Genomic DNA, 16,884 nt, shown 5'->3' with positions numbered 1-16,884 from the left:
ACAAGGGCAGCTCAGGGGGCTTTGCCCTGGTGTAACTGGACTGATCCAGCTGTGGGTTCCTCCCTCTCACTGTTCTTCTCTGTCGATAACTGGTGTTAATTCTCTCAGTAATAATCTTATTCCATGACACTTTTTAATGTTGCTCCTGGTGGGAAGGATGTGTGCGTGGTCAGGAAGCTTGCAGCAGGATGCTGGACAAGAGCACATTCATCCAGCTCATTGTTTCAGTTTTGGCCACTTGCCTTCCACGTAAGCCTGGTGTATATTTAGAGTTCTCTCTAGGACGGTAACCCTTTCACACTACTGATTTTGCCGGTGTTTTCCTTCTCTCTATTCCCCCACATCAGAGGCCTTCCCCCCCCAAACTCCTTGCCTCACCTCAACACCACAACCTCTAGTCCTGCTAACTCCCTCCACGCACGCGTATACACAAACGTACTGAAATCCACCTGCTTTGTTAATGGTTGCAGCTGGTGCAGTAAAATGTTCAGCTGTTCTGTCGTTGCAGTTAATGCTGAAAGGATTCAGGGCACTGAGCTCCCCTGTACAAGCCCTGTCGGGAGTGTTATCCAGTAGAACATCATGGGCTGGACATTGGGCTGTGGGGAATCACAGCTGATCATGTAGCTGTTTGCAGACCAGATGGTGGAAATCTGTTCACTGTTTGCTTGGTCTCACAACTCATCACAAAGGGACACACAGACTTGTTAGGCCATCCCAATGACATGTGGGTTTATGTGTTCATTGACTGTAAATTGCCCCCTAGTGTGTGGGATAATATAAAACTAGTGTGGATTTGGTGGGCTGAAGGGCTTGCTGTATCTCTAAACTAAAGCACTACTTAACTAATGGTGACATGCAAGTAATAATGGAATCCAGCTACAGTTTCTTCAGAGGAAGTGTCGGGAAAAGAGCCCAGTGTCACCTATCCGGCCCAAGGCAAGATTCCATTCACTCTGTGGTTACGGCACTGGAACAAATACACTTCCACTAAGACGTCAATGACCTGACTGAGGCGCGATGGGCATAATGTGGTCAGTATGGGGCATGTCAGGAGCAAACTTGGACAAGAGGTAGGTTCATCATTAATGGTGTGCTGGTCTGGCCTCTCAGCAACTTTCCCGACAGATGAGAATGATTCATGATCCTTTACTCGGAAGAGGAAACTGCTCATTTGTTCAGAGGTCCCAACCCAAAGGTATTCAAGATCATATGAAGACCTTTCCCATTAGCTGGTGGGAAGACTGATTTTCCTGGACAGTTTCAGTGCCAGGAATGGGGAGATCACCAGACATTGTTGCAATTACAAAGAAAGCTCATCAAGGCTTTGACTTCCTCAGAAGTTTGAGGAGATTTGGCATGTCGCCCAAGTCTCTCTGGAACTTTTTTAATCTGTGTACGGTAGGAAGCAGATTGACCAGTTGCATCGCAGCCTAGTTTTGTAACTCAAACACCCAGAAACAAAGGTGGTTGCAGAAACCTGTAGACGCTGCCCAGTCCATCACGGATATTAACCTCTCCACCACTGAAGGGATCTATAGAGAGCAAATCCTCTAGAAGTAGTTTGTATCAGGAAATACCCACAGCACACTGGCCATCCTCTCATCTTACTGCTACCAATGAGAAGCTACAGGAGCCCGAGAATAGTGACGCCCATCCGACTTGAACGACATTGCACATTGAACAGTGCCTTGAACCACCCAGGAGGCTGCAGAACTGGTTGACATTGCCCAGTCCCTCACAGATATTGACCACATCCATCTGACCTGATTGGTAATTTATCATATTATTGTATATTAGTTATTTTGTGTTTAATATGCCTGTAGCAAATAATAATCTCATTGTTCCAGCCCCAATGCATCCAACAATTACACTCTCTATTCTCTTGAAGTTACCTCAGATCCAGTGTCTTGGGGGTGATGTGGAGAGGTCCTTTTGTGGGAGAACCTGGAGCAAGGGGTAATTGTTGTAAACAAGAGGTCAGCCATTTCAGACAGGATGAGATGAGATGGGATTCTGTGGAATTCTCTAACCGAGGGTCACGGAGCCGCTCCAGTGTTACTGCCGTTTCTGTGGCTGCAGCAACCCTCAGGTTGATTATATTCTTCATGTTGCCCCCACCCCCCAGTGCCTTGCCCCGTCCCCTCCCCCACTCCCACCCCTCTTGCTCCCACCATGCCCCACTGCCACCAGTAATCACTCTAGATTTGTTCTAGTCACATGTCAGCACCAACATCGTTTATTTGCGATTGTGTTCCTCCAACTTCATACGTTGCTAAAACACTGCCCGCAGAATCTGTCCTGTTGCAACTGCACCATCGAGGGGGATAACGGCAAAGACCCCGCCCCTCGCGGCAGCTACAGCACGTCAAGATACAACGGTAAAGATTCAATACCACCAACTTTCCCACCAGCAACATCACACGCTGCACAAACACAGGCCACCTCTGCTGTGTCCATCGACCACGTACACCAACATTTGCACACAGAGAGGAGGTAAATATACAGAGGAATGCCCCATGAGAAGCGAGCAGCCAAGTGCTCCGTGTCAGTCAGCTGTCATGGTTTCCGTGTCCTCGACATTAACGGTAACAGGCTGTCACTGAGTTAATTATTGCACATCCACATCACGGGCAGTGACATTTGTCTTCAAAGACTGGAACGAAACTGGAACTGATTTAAAAAACGCAGTGTTTTCTGAACTTCCGGTGGGGGGCAAGGGGTTAGAGGCATGAGGCAGGGGGTTACAGGGCAAGGGGCAGGGGGCTAGAGGGCAAGGGGCAGGGGCTGCTCGATGCCTCTGGGAGCAGCCGCAGCAAGTAGGGGATCAGGGGAGCGACGTGCAGACACAGATTGACAAGACGCAGACACGAGGAGTGGGCATGCGTGTATGCACACACGCCACACACACACGCCACACACACAGGACACACCAGCAACTAGCATTGTCTTTATTCTACTCATCCTCATCCCCAGAGTGTCGACTTGGTTTGCTGGAGTTCTTGTTCACCGTCTAGTTCAGGGACGCCCACCGTCAGATGTACAGCGGTGTTTCTTGTCCAGTCAGGAGCCTGAACATGGCCGCAGGCATCGTCTTCATGTGAATCTGTCAGCAAGAAGCTAAGCAATTAAAACTGCAACTTTCCCAAATTAACGCATGCCCAATTGTACGTGGGGAGAGCGAGAGAGATGGCGACGGGATGTAGATGGGAGAGAGGAAACCAGGAGATGTATAAATGTGGAGATGAGCGGGGGGATGGGCGAGGGGATGTCAGGAGTTTCAGGCAGGGCTTACCTCTCCCACGGAGTTGGACAAGGCCTGGACGATCTTCTCATGGGCGGTTGCCACCACACTCTGCCCATTAATCTCGATGATTCGATGCCCCACTCTCACGCCACCACGCTCCGCGATGCCCCCTCGCATCAAGCTGCAGATCTGTAACGACACTCACAGTGGCCACAGTGGTCCCAATGTGACCCATGACCTCCACACTGGGGTTGAAGGTCAACGTGTGTTGGCGAGGTGAGGGGTGGGTTACCGCGGGAGTTACTGAGGTGCTGAGTGGTTGCCATGAGGGTTGCCATGGTGCGGTGGGTTGCCGTGGGCGTTACCGGGGTGCAGGGTGTTGCCGGGTGGTTGCCATGGTGCGGGGTGTTACTGCGGACGTTAACGGGTGAGGGGTGGGTTGCCGTGGGAGTTACTGAGTGGTTGCCATGAGGGTTGCCATGGCGCTGGCTGTTGCCGGGTGGTTGCCATGGTGCGGGGTGTTGCAGAGTGGGTTGCCGCGGGCGTTACCGGGGCGCTGGCTGTTGTCCGGCGGTTGTCGGGGTGCGGGGTGTTGCCGGGCGGTTGTCGGGGTGCGGGATGTTGCCGGGTGGTTGTCGGGGTGCGGGGTGTTGCCGGGTGGTTGTCGGGGTGCGGGCGTCCATGCTACTTACGATACCGTTCTGGACACTGAAGCCCAGCTGGTACTTGAGGTCGGGACGTTTGATCAGCACGGTGGTGACCGGCGGGCAGCTCACGATGTTCAACTTCACCTGAACCTGATTCTTCAGCCCCTGACAACAAGACAATGTGTTACAGCCACGGGGAGGGGCGAGACGGGGAGGGGGGGAAGATAGTGTGGGGACGGGGAACAGACCCAATCAAAGGCAGCAGTAGCAGAGACAGGGCAGGGGAGGTCAGTGGCATTTGCCTGTATCACAGTGCAGAGTGGGCGAGCGGGGAATGGGGGTACAGGCAGTGGGGGAAGGGCAAGGTGGGGTACAAGGAGTGACACTGCTCCCCCCCACCCTCCCCCCATCTACAGGATTCATCTCGTCAGCTGTTGGACAATGGTCCATCCCGGATATTGATGTACTGGAGACAGACACTGGAGTAACTCAGCGGGACAGGCAGCATCACTGGAGAGGAGGAATGGGTGATGTTTCGGGTGGAGACCCTTCTTCAGACAGTCAGTGTCTGGATCAGTGTTGTCACTCTGACTGCTCAGTGGTCCTTCAACTAAGAGAGTGACCACTGGTTGACCGCAGAGTGACTGTAGAGACTGCGGCCGTACCTTGATGATGCCAATGCAGGTAGCGAGTGGCAGCCCCACCAGGCTGGTGCCGTTGATGGACATGATCTGGTCACCGATGCTGAGTTTGCCCGAGCGAGCAGCTGGACCACCGTTCATCATGTTGGCCAGGATGACCGTGGGCAGAATGGACCCCCACCCCGACTCCACGATCACCACCCCAAATATCTCACTCTTCAGCTTGTCCACCTGCAGCTGGGGGACGGAGAGAGAGGGGGGGAGAGAGGGGGGGGGGAGGGAGAGCATCAAGGACCAGACACCAGTCATTGTAATGTTGTCAACACAACTCCAGCTGTTAATGGGAGTGATCGTGATCTTCAGGGAGGGGCTGTGGGGGGAGAGGGGGATGGGATGGAGTTGGAGGTGAAGGCCGGGGGTGGGGGGGGTTGTCTATTTGTGTTATTGTCTATCCATAGTCAATTTATCCACATGTATTGTGCAAAAAATAATAATTTTGATTATATTGAGTGGATGTTTCTATTAATTTATGGGAATTAAACATTAAATTCCTTCCATCTGGCATATAAATCATGACAGTGAGATTTTAAAATCATGTTATATTGTGAATTCTTGTGTGAATGGGATTAGTTTGTTATTTGAATACTTAGGCTATTTAAAAATATATCCTTTTCTTAAGAAATGGAATCTACGGGACATTCTTAATGGGAAAGTAGTGGGCAGAAAGGCATGTGATGCGTGGTTTGAAGAGCAAAAACTTGTAGTTTACATGCCAAAATTGACAAGTTGAGGAAAAACAAGGTGTACAGAGTTGCTTATTGGTTACAATCTGAGGAGTATGATGATGCTACTGATTATGATATGCCAATGTACCAGCTGACTGATCTTCTCCATAAAGACCTGGTCTATTGCTAGAAATTGTAATTTATTTACCTATCTGTTACGGACTTACAGCAAATAATACAATAATATTAAAGTCCTGATCTTGAGAATATCACATTTTTGAATTTTCAAGGCAGTCTGGGTGTTTATTACTATTTCCGTCACAACGGTCAATTTTGTAATTCGCTACAATTAGGTAACTAATTATATGCTTTAATTTCAGGTCATCCAAGTAAGATGTTTTATATTTGTTTCAGAATGCTTCAATCTATAATAACTAAACATTTCATTCGGTTCTCTTAATTTTTAAGAAAGTTATGGGCTTTTGACTGTCCTCGATCACAGCTTTTGTGTTAAGTCAATGGAAAAGCAATAGGGACCAAGATGCTAATTTCCGAGTATGGAAATGGCCATAACTTTTTTAATACTGAAGATATGAAAGTGAATTAGGTGTCAAATTAAACTTATTTTTATGCTTTATCTGGTGGGATAAATTACAGACTTGATTTTTTAAATCTCAAAATTTTGTAACATTGCTACTATATTCGTTACTTATTGAACTTTTTCTTTTTTTCTCTTCCCCCGTTATGTATGTTTACATATTCTGTTGTGCTGCAGCAAGTAAGAATTTCAGTCCCATCCGGGACATATGACAATAAATGACTTCTTGGGGTCAAGGCCGGTGGGTGGGGGGGGGGGGGGGGGTGATTGGTCAGGGGGATGGGAGGGGGTGAGGGTGAGAGTGGGTGGGGGTGGGGCTTGGTTGGGTGAGGGTGGGTGGGGGTGTGGCATGGGTGGGTGAGGGTGAGGGTGGGGGTGGTGAGCGGGGGTGGGGGTGGGGGAGGGTAGGGGTGTGGCGTGGGTGGGTGAGGGTGAGTAGGGTAGTGAGCGTGGGTGGGTAAGCGGATGGGGCTGTTGCCACTGTGGGGCGCGGGTGGGTGAGGGTGGGGTAGGGTAGGGGTGTGGCGTGGGTGGGTGAGGGGGGTAGTGAGTGTGGGTGGGTGAGGGTGGGGTAGTGAGCGGGGGTGGGAGGGTAAGTGGTCGGGGGTGTTGCCACTGGGGCGTGGACACACTAACCTCCTTGCAGTTGGCAGAGTTGGAGTAGTGGATCAGGTCGTCGTTGTACATCTCCTGGGTGTTGATGATGTCGCTGTACTCCTTCTGGCTCAGGTCCTCGGGGTTTATGCCATTGGCTCGTAGAAACTCCTGGTAGGCCACGCTAAAGGCCTGACCAATGGACTGAGCAATGAGCTGGGCCTGCAAGTGAACAAACACCTTACTGAGAACAGCATCGATGAACGGGTAGAATGGCCTCACGCACGTTCACGGTCACACACACACATGGTCACCCACACACATGGTCACACACACACACACGGTCACACACACACGGTCACACACACACGGTCACACACACATGGTCACACACACGGTCACACACACACGGTCACACACACATGGTCACACACACACACACGGTCACACACACACACACGGTCACACACACACATGATCACACACACACGGTCACACACACACATGATCACACACACACACGGTCACACACACACACACACACACACGGTCACACACACACACACACATGATCACACACACACACACGGTCACACACACACACACACACACGGTCACACACACACACACGGTCACACACACACACGGTCACACACACATGATCACACACACACACGGTCACACACACACACATGATCACACACACACACGGTCACACACACACATGATCACACACACACGGTCACACACACACACATGATCACACACACACACGGTCACACACACACATGATCACACACACACACACGGTCACACACACACACACACACACACGGTCACACACACACACGGTCACACACACACACGGCCACACACACACACACACGGCCACACACACACACACACGGTCACACACACACACGGTCACACACACACACACACATGGTCACACACAGTCACACACACATGATCACACACACGGTCACATACGGTCACCCACACACACACACACGGTCACGCACACGTCCAGCATTGCCGCGTGAGCACGATACACACGCCAAGCACAAGGACCTCCCTCCAACAAATCCCACGAAGCTGCTTAAACCCGTCTGGTTCAATCCTTCAAATAAACAAGGAACGCTCTCTCCCTCCGTCCCCGTCACCGTGACACGAGGGCAAGGTGGACACCCCGACACCGTGACCCTGGACCGTGACCCTGTCACAGTGACCCCGACACCGTGACCCTGCACCATGACCCTGCCAGCCTGACCCCAGTCTCCAGGCTCTGGGGCGAGGCAGGGTCGGCATGAACATCCCACCCACCAAGTTCCCAGTCAGAGCAGCAGCGAGCAGGGATGCAGAAACCAGGAGGTTGGTTCCCTCTCGTACTCACATCCTCTGACTCAAACACGTGGCACACCATCTTGTACTGTTTCTTGCCTTCCTGGCTTCCAGGGGTGGTCTCAATACAATCCTGGGAAGCTGCTCGCGGGACCCGTCTCCGGGCCATCAGCACCACGATGTTACCGATGTCTGCGATGTATGAGATGGTGCGCAGTGCGTGGTCCATCATCGGTTCCTGCAACAGGTAGTAAGAGGTCCAGGAGCTGCTGCCAGGACCAGCTCCACCCACTCCCTGACACCCCCCCACGACACCCCCCCAATGGCCCCTAGCCCACCCCCCCCCGACACCCCCCCAATGGCCCCTAGCCCACCCCCCCACTGACAGCCCCCCAGTGGCCCCTAGCCCACCCCCCCCCCTCGACACCCCCCAATGGCCCCTAGCCCCCCCCCCAGTGGCCTCTAGCCCACCCCCCAATGGTCCTAACACCTACCCCCCCCTAACATCCCCTCCAATGGCTCCAACACCCTCCTCACCAACAGCCACGAGCACACACCCCTCCCAAACCAGCGTACCCCAACATTGCACCGCCCCAAGCAACAGCCCCTACCCCCCCCTGACACCCCCCCAGTGGCCCCTACCCCCTCCCCCATCGGCCCCTCGCTCCTGATTCCCTGCACCGTTCCCCTCACTCCGTAGTCAACTGCTTGTTGGCCACCTGCCGACACTCGTCGCTGAATCCTCCCGCCCCGTGTTCGGGCACCCGCCTCGTTACCTGCGAGTCCGCGTTGAGAACTTTAATCCTCTGAGTGGAGATGAAGAGATCCACTTCTGTCATTGGCTGAGAGTTCCCGTCTGCACCCTGAGCACAGGAGACATGGCCATGAAATGGGCCGAATGGCCTCACTGATCCAGGACTAGGGTCACACATGCACGCGCACACACACACACACACAGGCACAGAGACCAGGAACCAGCTGCCCCCTACACTCACACTCACACCCAAACACACGCTCACCCACACACACTCTCACACACACACTCACACTCTCTCACACACACACACTCACACACACTCTCACACACACACTCACACTCTCTCACACACACACACACACACACACACTCTCACACACACACACTCACACACACTCATACACACTCACACACTCACCCACACACACACACTCACCCATTCACTCACTCACCCACACACGCACATTCACAGACACACCCAACACCTCAGCCACAAGGCACAGCAGCCATGCCATTCACATGGAGAACACTCACCACTTTTTTCTTGGGTTTTGATGTCTTCTGCACCCTCTGGTGGGAAACAATATGAAAGAAAACAAGGTTAGACACAGGTAAAGCAAGCATGTAGTTGTGGGGGAGTGGAGGGTGGTAAGAGGGGGGCAGCTTGTGGAATGATGGGGAAGTGGGTAGGAATTGGCAGGAGAGGGAAGCAGGGGAGAGGGAGGATACAGGAGAGGGGTGCGGGTGAAGCGGGGCAGGGCATGAGGAGGAAAGAGTGGGGAGGGGGGGCAGGAGAGAGAAGGGAAAGGAGTTGAGGGAGGAAACATGAGTGAGGGGAGGAGGTATGGGTGGGTGAGAGAGAGAAGGTGTGTCGTGGGGGAGGTGACACCATAGAAGGAAAAGGACAAGTGGGTTGTGGTGAGTGTATGTGATCCGTGGTAATCCACAAGCTCAGCTCCCTAGGACAAGAGGAACAAACACATCTTGCCTTTCACCGTTCTGTGTTCTAGTTATACTGAACGAGTTTGTGACGGGTCAGTTCCTTTGGGAGAGTGACCGGGGATTCTGAAGGGATATTGTGGATTAGTGATGAACCGTTTATGTCGGGTATTTAACAAAGCATCTGTGAGATTGTAGTTGGCAGAATGCTGACAGAGTTTGAAGCTCAAATATGTTAGAGAACTTCACAATGGACCTTAACGCGGGCCACTGCCTCCTGGGCCTGCATCATACGGATGTGTTTGGAAGGATTGCGTTCAGACACCAGCTGTGTTGAGCCCAGGTAATTGGCTGCAAAAATGATCCCATCAATCAAATCTTCTGGCTCACAAGGACCTGGAACTGAAACAGAAAGTGCACAGATTAGAGAGCCCCAGTATCAGCATCAGCAGCAACAAGAACCACACACAGAGACAGACAGACAGAAGTGACAAAACTGTTGTCCCTCAATGCTGCCCCAACACTTTACTAATCACTGATCTAGAGGCCACTCTGATCCTCTCGTTAGTCAGCACCAGTAGGCTTTGACATTGACACGTTGACATTTGCTATGTTCCTAACTTTCTTCTCATTGGTTTGATGGGATTATAAATTGAGGCAGAGGGGCATGAAAATACCAAACGACACATATGGAACTGAGCTCCGCACATCAGCTGATAATGTTCTACTCTACACTGGTGCTGTCAATCTTTCACTAATCCATTCACTGGGCTCCAAGTGACATCACAGTTACAACAATCACCATCTGCTGATATTCCCAAAACACTCACCATCCACAAAGTTGGGAAAGGAGGATGGTGTCTTCGTTTGCTGCAAGATAAACCAGATGTTGACAGCTGTCCTTACACACAGTAACATAGTAAACAGTAAATAAATGTGTCTGATAGAATAACAAGCTTGACAAGGTGGAAGCAGGGGACGGACTTCTCCACACTGGGCTTTTGGAACTGACTTCCTCAACCAGCAGCATCTTTGAACCAGCCAGAGATGGATGGATATGTGACGCTGACCTTACTGAGTGGCAGAGCAGGTTGAAGGAGCCCGCACCCGCACACACACACACACTACACACACACACACACACACACCCACACACTGCGCACACACACTGCACCCACACACTGCGCACACATACACACACACACTGCGCACACACACACACACACACACACACTGCACCAACACACACTGCGCGCACGCACACTCCCACACACACACGCACTCCCACTCCCACACACACACACACTACACACACACACTGCACACATACACTGTACACACACACACACACTACGCGCGCACACACACGCACACTGCACACATACACTGTACACACCCACACACTGGTCTATTCCGATGGGACAATCAGAAGAAGAAGCAGGAAGATTTGGACTATCAGTGTCAGTCGGAGATCAGATGGGAAGTGTGACAGAGGAAGATGCCACAACCCAGCAGCAGATGTGAGCTGGCCCTTCACTACATGCCAGTCCAGATGGTCAATGAGAACCTGATTTTTCTAGCAATGTTTCACCCAGGCGATGGTTCCTCAGGATAATGCTCCAAAGTTATCAGGAACAAGAATTGTACTTGAATTTCTCTTCTCTTCATTACTGCTCTGAAGCTAATTGTACATCAGCCGCTACTGGTTTCTCCCACCAAATTCTAGCCAGTTCATTAGTGAACTCGTGGTCTCTCTAGGCTGCTGCCTCAATGATGGGCACTGCATGGAATGGTAATGGTCACAACAAAAGCAACTAAACTCACCTCACAAACATAGTTGTTGTTGACGGGGCCATTGAGGTCAGAGCGCTGCTGTTTCCGTGGCTGCCCTGTGTCCTGTCAACAGGTCAAAACACTTCTTTACAACTGGGACCTGAGCTTCACCAGACTGCATCCAACTCGAACTGTGAATATGCATCCACCTGACTGTCTACCAAGCCTCGCTCTAGTTCTCCATCTGACAATGCATCCATCGTAACCTGCAGCTTTCTGTCACCGATGGTTTAATTGGTGTGGATACAGAATACAGCAGTGATTGGGCTCCCCCCGAACAGATACATCACAGGTAGAAACAAGTAAAGCTCCCTCCAGCACTGCCCTAGTCCTTCCATTCCCGTCCTGACCTGGCAGTAATCTGCTGCTCCTTTAACAACACAAGATCTAAATGCTACCACTCCTTTCTCAACAGCGCTGTGGGAGTGTGACAGCAGTTCACCGACTCCTTGATATATTCATTCCCAACAATACTTTCATGGACAAAATACGTCTGATAAAGAAAAATTGATTAAGATGAATAGATGTTTCTCCCCTCACACTGACTTAGCCTCCAGTAATCAACGGCCCAGTCTGACAGATGTGTCTTTGGAACTCCGCTGATGTAGCTCGTGGTGGAGTTATGACACAACTCTCAGTCACATCGGTAATGTATTCAAGAGAGAGTTAGATTTAGCTCTTAGGGGCTAATGGAGTCAAGGGATATGGGGAGAAAGCAAGAACGGGGTATTGATTTTGGATGATCAGACTTGATCATATTGAATGGCGATGCTGGCTCGAAGGGCCGAATGGCCTACTCCTGCACCTATTTTCTATGCTTCTATGACAGTCACTGATGCCCTTGCTAATGCTCCAAGCTCAACGTTGAGGGAATATGGTAACTGGCAGCTGCCAGTTTTACCTGATGTCACAACAGAATAAGGAGGGTTAGGGTTGAGAAGGGAGAACTCGGCTCTCCCTCTTCCCTCTGGCTCCTCCTCTTCCTTTCTTCTTCCCGCACCCCCTCCCCCCCCACCCTGCATCAGTCTGAAGAAGGGTTTCGGCCCGAAACGTCGCCTATTTCCTTCGCTCCATAGATGCTGCTGCACCCGCTGAGTTTCTCCAACATTTTTGTCTACCTTTGATTTTCCAGCATCTGCAGTTCCTTCTTGAACAGTATAAGGAGCCTCGGTGAAACCACTCCTGAATAAACTCTGCAGTGTCCCCAGCTCCGCTGCCCCATGACCAGTGGATGACCAAGGCTCCTGTCCCTGTGCGGTGGGTCCCTTGCTGCAAGGACTGCACGTGGTGGATCCATGCATTGTCTCCACAGTTAAACCTTCCCCATTTCCCTATTACCCAACAGAATCAGCTGGGGGAGCCAAAGGAAAAGTAATCTCTAACGAATGTTAAAATGTGAGCAGTTTCAGGAGTGGAGGAAAGAGGGTTTAGACAGGTGAGAGAGGGACTGACTGAGGCAATGCCTACCTGTCCAGTACTTCTCTGCTTCCATTGATCAGATCCCTTGGCTCCAGGTTTGTCACTGAGTGAAGCATCACCACTGTTGCCATCGGTGGGTGAGGTCAGGCACAGTCTTGGCCAGCCCTCTTCTTTCACACTGTGTAACTCTGTGTCTGACTTACTTTCCCCAGGGCTCTGCTCACCAATGCTGTTTAAGCTGCTTGTACTCATGCTCATTTTGATTTCAGCTACAATCTGGTCAATGTCCTCCTCCACATCCTCTGGCTCTGTTTCTGACTTGCTGCATTGGGATGTGCGTGGGGACAGAGGATTAGGCCGGGAGGGGGAGTAACCCCATGGGGTTCCTTCACTGCTGCCAGTTGCCTCTTTGCTCACTGCAGGCTGGGTTGCAAGGACCGAATCCTCTGGCTCTTGGGCACATACATGTTCTTCAGACCCCTCCACCATGGTTTGGCAGAGTCCATCTGACTCTGACCGTGTCTTGTTGTCTGCTGGCTGGCTATCATCAGGCTGGGCCGTGATGGTGGGGTCCACACAGCTGCTTCCAGTACATCCAATGTCCTCCAGGTAACTATCTTCCTCAGGACAGTACCTGATGTAATAGGTCACGCCCTCCTCCTCAGGCACACCTTCATCGTAGTCCTCTTCCTCTGATGTGTTGTTCACGTATTCAGAGCTGGAGTCACCATCGCCCATGTTGGCATGAAGATCAGTGTCAAGGAAGATAGGATCAGCCTCCCTGCCATCCTGCTGCACGTCTGACTGCTCTGGGCAGTGAGGAGGGGGGCTGGAGCAAAGGCCTGGCCCAGCCTCCACTGAGCTGCTCTCCATGGCCCTGGGTACACACTGCCGCTTCACATTCCACACCTGGCCCAGAGAGGCAACCTGTCACAATGACAAACACAAACACAGTCATGAACAGAGTTGACATGCATTAGCCACACGCGCCCGGTACACGCAGAAATCCTTCCATTAGCATCAGCAAACTGCCCATTGAAGGAACATTGTTCTCTCTCTCTGGGTGCTGGTCCCACAGGTATGGACTCACTGGCTTCCCATCTTCTGATCGCAGCCTTCACTTCTGGCCAATGCTTCCTCACAGAAAGCATTTGATCCCGAGTTGGCGGAACATGCCCCTGCACAGAGTAAACGTACTCATCACTGTGTCCTCAACTACAACCTCAGGCTGAACATACCTGCTAATCACCACTGTATCCTCAAAACTCTCCAATACTACCCACTGGCCCCTCCACTCCCATATCCCCCACCCCCCTCCCTCCTCATCCTCCCACCCCTCCCCCCCATATCCCCCACCCCCTCCCTCATCCTCCCACCCCCTCCCTCCCCCATATCCCCCACCCCTCCACCCCCCTCATCCTCCCACCCCCTCATCCTCCCACCCCTCCCCCCCTCCCTCATCCTCCCACCCCCTCCCCCCCATATCCCCCACCCCCCTCCCTCATCCCCCCAACCCCTCCCTCCCCCATATCCCCCACCCCCTCCACCCCCTCCCTCCTCATCCTCCCACCCCCTCCCCCCCCCATATCCCCCACCCCCTCCCTCCTCATCCTCCCACCCCCTCCCTCCCCCATATCCCCCCACCCCCCTCCCCATCCTCCCCATATCCCCCACCCCCCCTCCTCATCCTCCCACCCCCTCCCTCCCCGTCGATGTGCCATTTCATATCCATGTAGATTCTAGACAAATCCTCTAACCTTCCCCACAATACACCACTCTCCAGTGCTGCCCAGTGCCAGTGCAGTGTCCTCCAGTGCCTGTGCATGCCAGTGCAGTGTTCCCCAGTGCCAGTGCATGCCAGTGCAGTGTTCCCCAGTGCCAGTGCAGTGTTCCCCAGTGCCAGTGCAGCCCAGTGCCAGTGCAGTGTTCCCTAGTGCCAGTGCTGCTCAGTGCCAGTGCAGTGTTCCCCAATGACAGTGCATTTCCTTAGAACTGCACTGGATTACTAGCCCAGATTTGTTTAAAGATGTACATAAGGGATCACCTCTCCTCTGCATCTGTCCTCTGGCAGGAACTATAGTGAAAATGCTGTATTATATTTCAACTACAAGGTGATGAAACTCGCTGGCTGGTCACTATGGAAACAACCACAGCTTTGATCAGTCTATTGTGCATTCTAGCACAAAGACAACCACATGAAGCTCTGCTGAGAATCATAACCACCATTTTCAGATCGCATTTAATCTCTGTGGGACAAATGCTTTACGCAGTTTTCAAATGTGAATTACTTGTGGTCGGAACCAGTCCCCAACACTTCTCCAGTCTCATTAACATGCACACACACAAGTGCACACACGCACGCACACACGTGCACACACTGCGAACACACGTGGACACTCACACACACACAGATGCACACAGACACTGCACACACAGACACACACAGACAATACACAGACACACACACACAACAAATGATTTCCATACCAAAATATTGTTCCCTTTGCCTGTTGCCGAATGGCTGGGAGTCTGGGTCTGATGGCAGGGGATCAGGATCCTGGGAGGATTAAACCCTCCACCAGGATTGCGGGAGATGATTCAGCACTGAATCTCTCAGTGTCAGTCTCCACAGCAAACACTGAAAGCTGCAGTCAGGCCCCAATGGCAGCCCTGATAAATAATTCATGCCCCTCGCTCGCAAACAAAGCTGATGACAAGCAGCTGCGACAAGCTCATCACCGCCGGTCTCTACCACAGCTCGGTTTTAACACTGGGTGATTGGGCACTTCACTGACGGGCTTGAAGCAGTGCCAGCCCAGCAATACAATCAGCAGCCCACAACGACAGGTCAAATATTCTCACCGCTTCTAGTTTCATTTCACATTTTCCCTATTCATAATTTTCTCCTTGTCACAATAAGAAGCAGTATTGATTCCAATCTGAATAGAACATATGGAGCATAGACAAGGGTGGACATTGTACAAAACTGGCCGTACTGAAGAAACAGCGGCTCGTGAGTGGGCAAGTGGCAGGACTGATGGGGTAGCTGGTCTGCATGAGTGGGATTGGAAATAGAGCTCATGGATGAGAACGATGTCACGTGGAAGGTGAGGGTGGGCAGCTGAGCAAAGGAAAGGGAAATTGATTTTGCAAGTTGGGAGCCTGTCTCTTGTAACTGTGGCTTGTGTTTCATGCAGAGGTGGCATAAAGTGCATGCCTTTGTGACAAACATATAAAGTGCACATTTGTCCAGGAAGTGAGGGGTTTGAGAAGGAGGACATTAGGGACGGATTGTTCAAAGGCCAACGTTATGGTCATTGTGCTGTCAGCAGTGTCTGGAGATAATCATGATCCCATTGCCGGTCCGATCAGAGACGACTTTCGTTTCACGGGCTCCGGTCAGTCGAGATCAAATATAAAATTATGGCTGAAGTAGAAACTCACGTAATTCAGATTATTGATTCCAAATATTAGTGTTATTTAGAGCTGTGCAGATTCTGGGCGGTTCCAGTTGGAGGCCACCAGCTCCATGATTAGGCCTCAGCGCAGACGGAGACGGAGAAACATAGAAACATTGAAATTAGGTGCAGGAGTAGGCCATTCGGCCCTTCGAGCCTGCACCGCCATTAAATATGATCATGGCTGATCATCCAACTCAGTATCCTGTACCTGCCTTCTCTCCATACCCCCTGATCCCTTTAGCCACAAGGGCCACATCTAACTCTCTCTTAAATACGACAAAGAAAAAGATACTTTATACTTTATTTTATTTATTGAAACATAACGTCCTGGCAATAAATTTGGAGAAGATGGGATGGGATGCTTCAGTGGGATTCTAGAAAAGATCGTAAGGTGCTACCCATTTAAGATAGAAATGACATTTTTTCTCTGTTGTGAGCCTTTTGGAAGCAGAGACTTTGAAACTGTTTAAGATAGAGGTAAATAGATGAATGATCAGCATGGGGAAGTAACCTCGAGTCTCCAAAAGGCCTCCTCTAGCTCCTAGTTCATATGTTCAAACATATGTTCATATCCTAACAGAGACAAATTAAACAACAGCTTTATGTCTGTCTTTGGGGAAGAAGATAGAAATCCCACCAGAAATTTACAGGTCTAGCAAGAATGAACTGATTATAATGATGT

General features: G+C 51.3%; 2 protein-coding genes across 8 annotated transcripts in view; both read right to left on the bottom strand.

The window, feature by feature from the left end:
* Nucleotides 1-16,884, bottom strand: part of mtmr10 (myotubularin related protein 10) — a 902,395-nt gene that overhangs the window by 824,332 nt on the left and 61,179 nt on the right. The gene's annotated exons all lie outside the window — the stretch shown is intronic.
* Nucleotides 2,224-16,884, bottom strand: part of apba2 (amyloid beta precursor protein binding family A member 2) — a 29,124-nt gene continuing 14,463 nt past the window's right edge. For 3 of the 7 annotated variants that reach the window (XM_033015109.1, XM_033015108.1, XM_033015114.1), the window contains exons 2-13: nt 12,790-13,668; nt 11,314-11,385; nt 10,320-10,359; nt 9,746-9,891; nt 9,085-9,120; nt 8,570-8,656; nt 7,846-8,031; nt 6,495-6,674; nt 4,560-4,772; nt 3,940-4,059; nt 3,296-3,436; nt 2,224-3,106 (exon numbers count right to left, since the gene is read on the bottom strand). In XM_033015109.1, the coding sequence (XP_032871000.1) occupies nt 3,035-3,106; nt 3,296-3,436; nt 3,940-4,059; nt 4,560-4,772; nt 6,495-6,674; nt 7,846-8,031; nt 8,570-8,656; nt 9,085-9,120; nt 9,746-9,891; nt 10,320-10,359; nt 11,314-11,385; nt 12,790-13,614 (2,118 nt within the window). In that variant the 5' untranslated portion in view covers nt 13,615-13,668 and the 3' untranslated portion in view covers nt 2,224-3,034. Of the gene's footprint in view, nt 3,107-3,295; nt 3,437-3,939; nt 4,060-4,559; nt 4,773-6,494; nt 6,675-7,845; nt 8,032-8,569; nt 8,657-9,084; nt 9,121-9,745; nt 9,892-10,319; nt 10,360-11,313; nt 11,386-12,789; nt 13,669-15,228; nt 15,308-16,884 lie in introns of those variants that run through there. The other 4 variants (XM_033015112.1, XM_033015111.1, XM_033015110.1 and 1 more) reach the window with 3 other exon arrangements.

Source organism: Amblyraja radiata, chromosome X (assembly GCF_010909765.2).
Source record: "Amblyraja radiata isolate CabotCenter1 chromosome X, sAmbRad1.1.pri, whole genome shotgun sequence".
Lineage (NCBI taxonomy): Eukaryota > Metazoa > Chordata > Chondrichthyes > Rajiformes > Rajidae > Amblyraja > Amblyraja radiata.
Note: the sequence above shows the minus strand (reverse complement) of the source record. Positions and strands in the feature narration are given on the sequence as shown.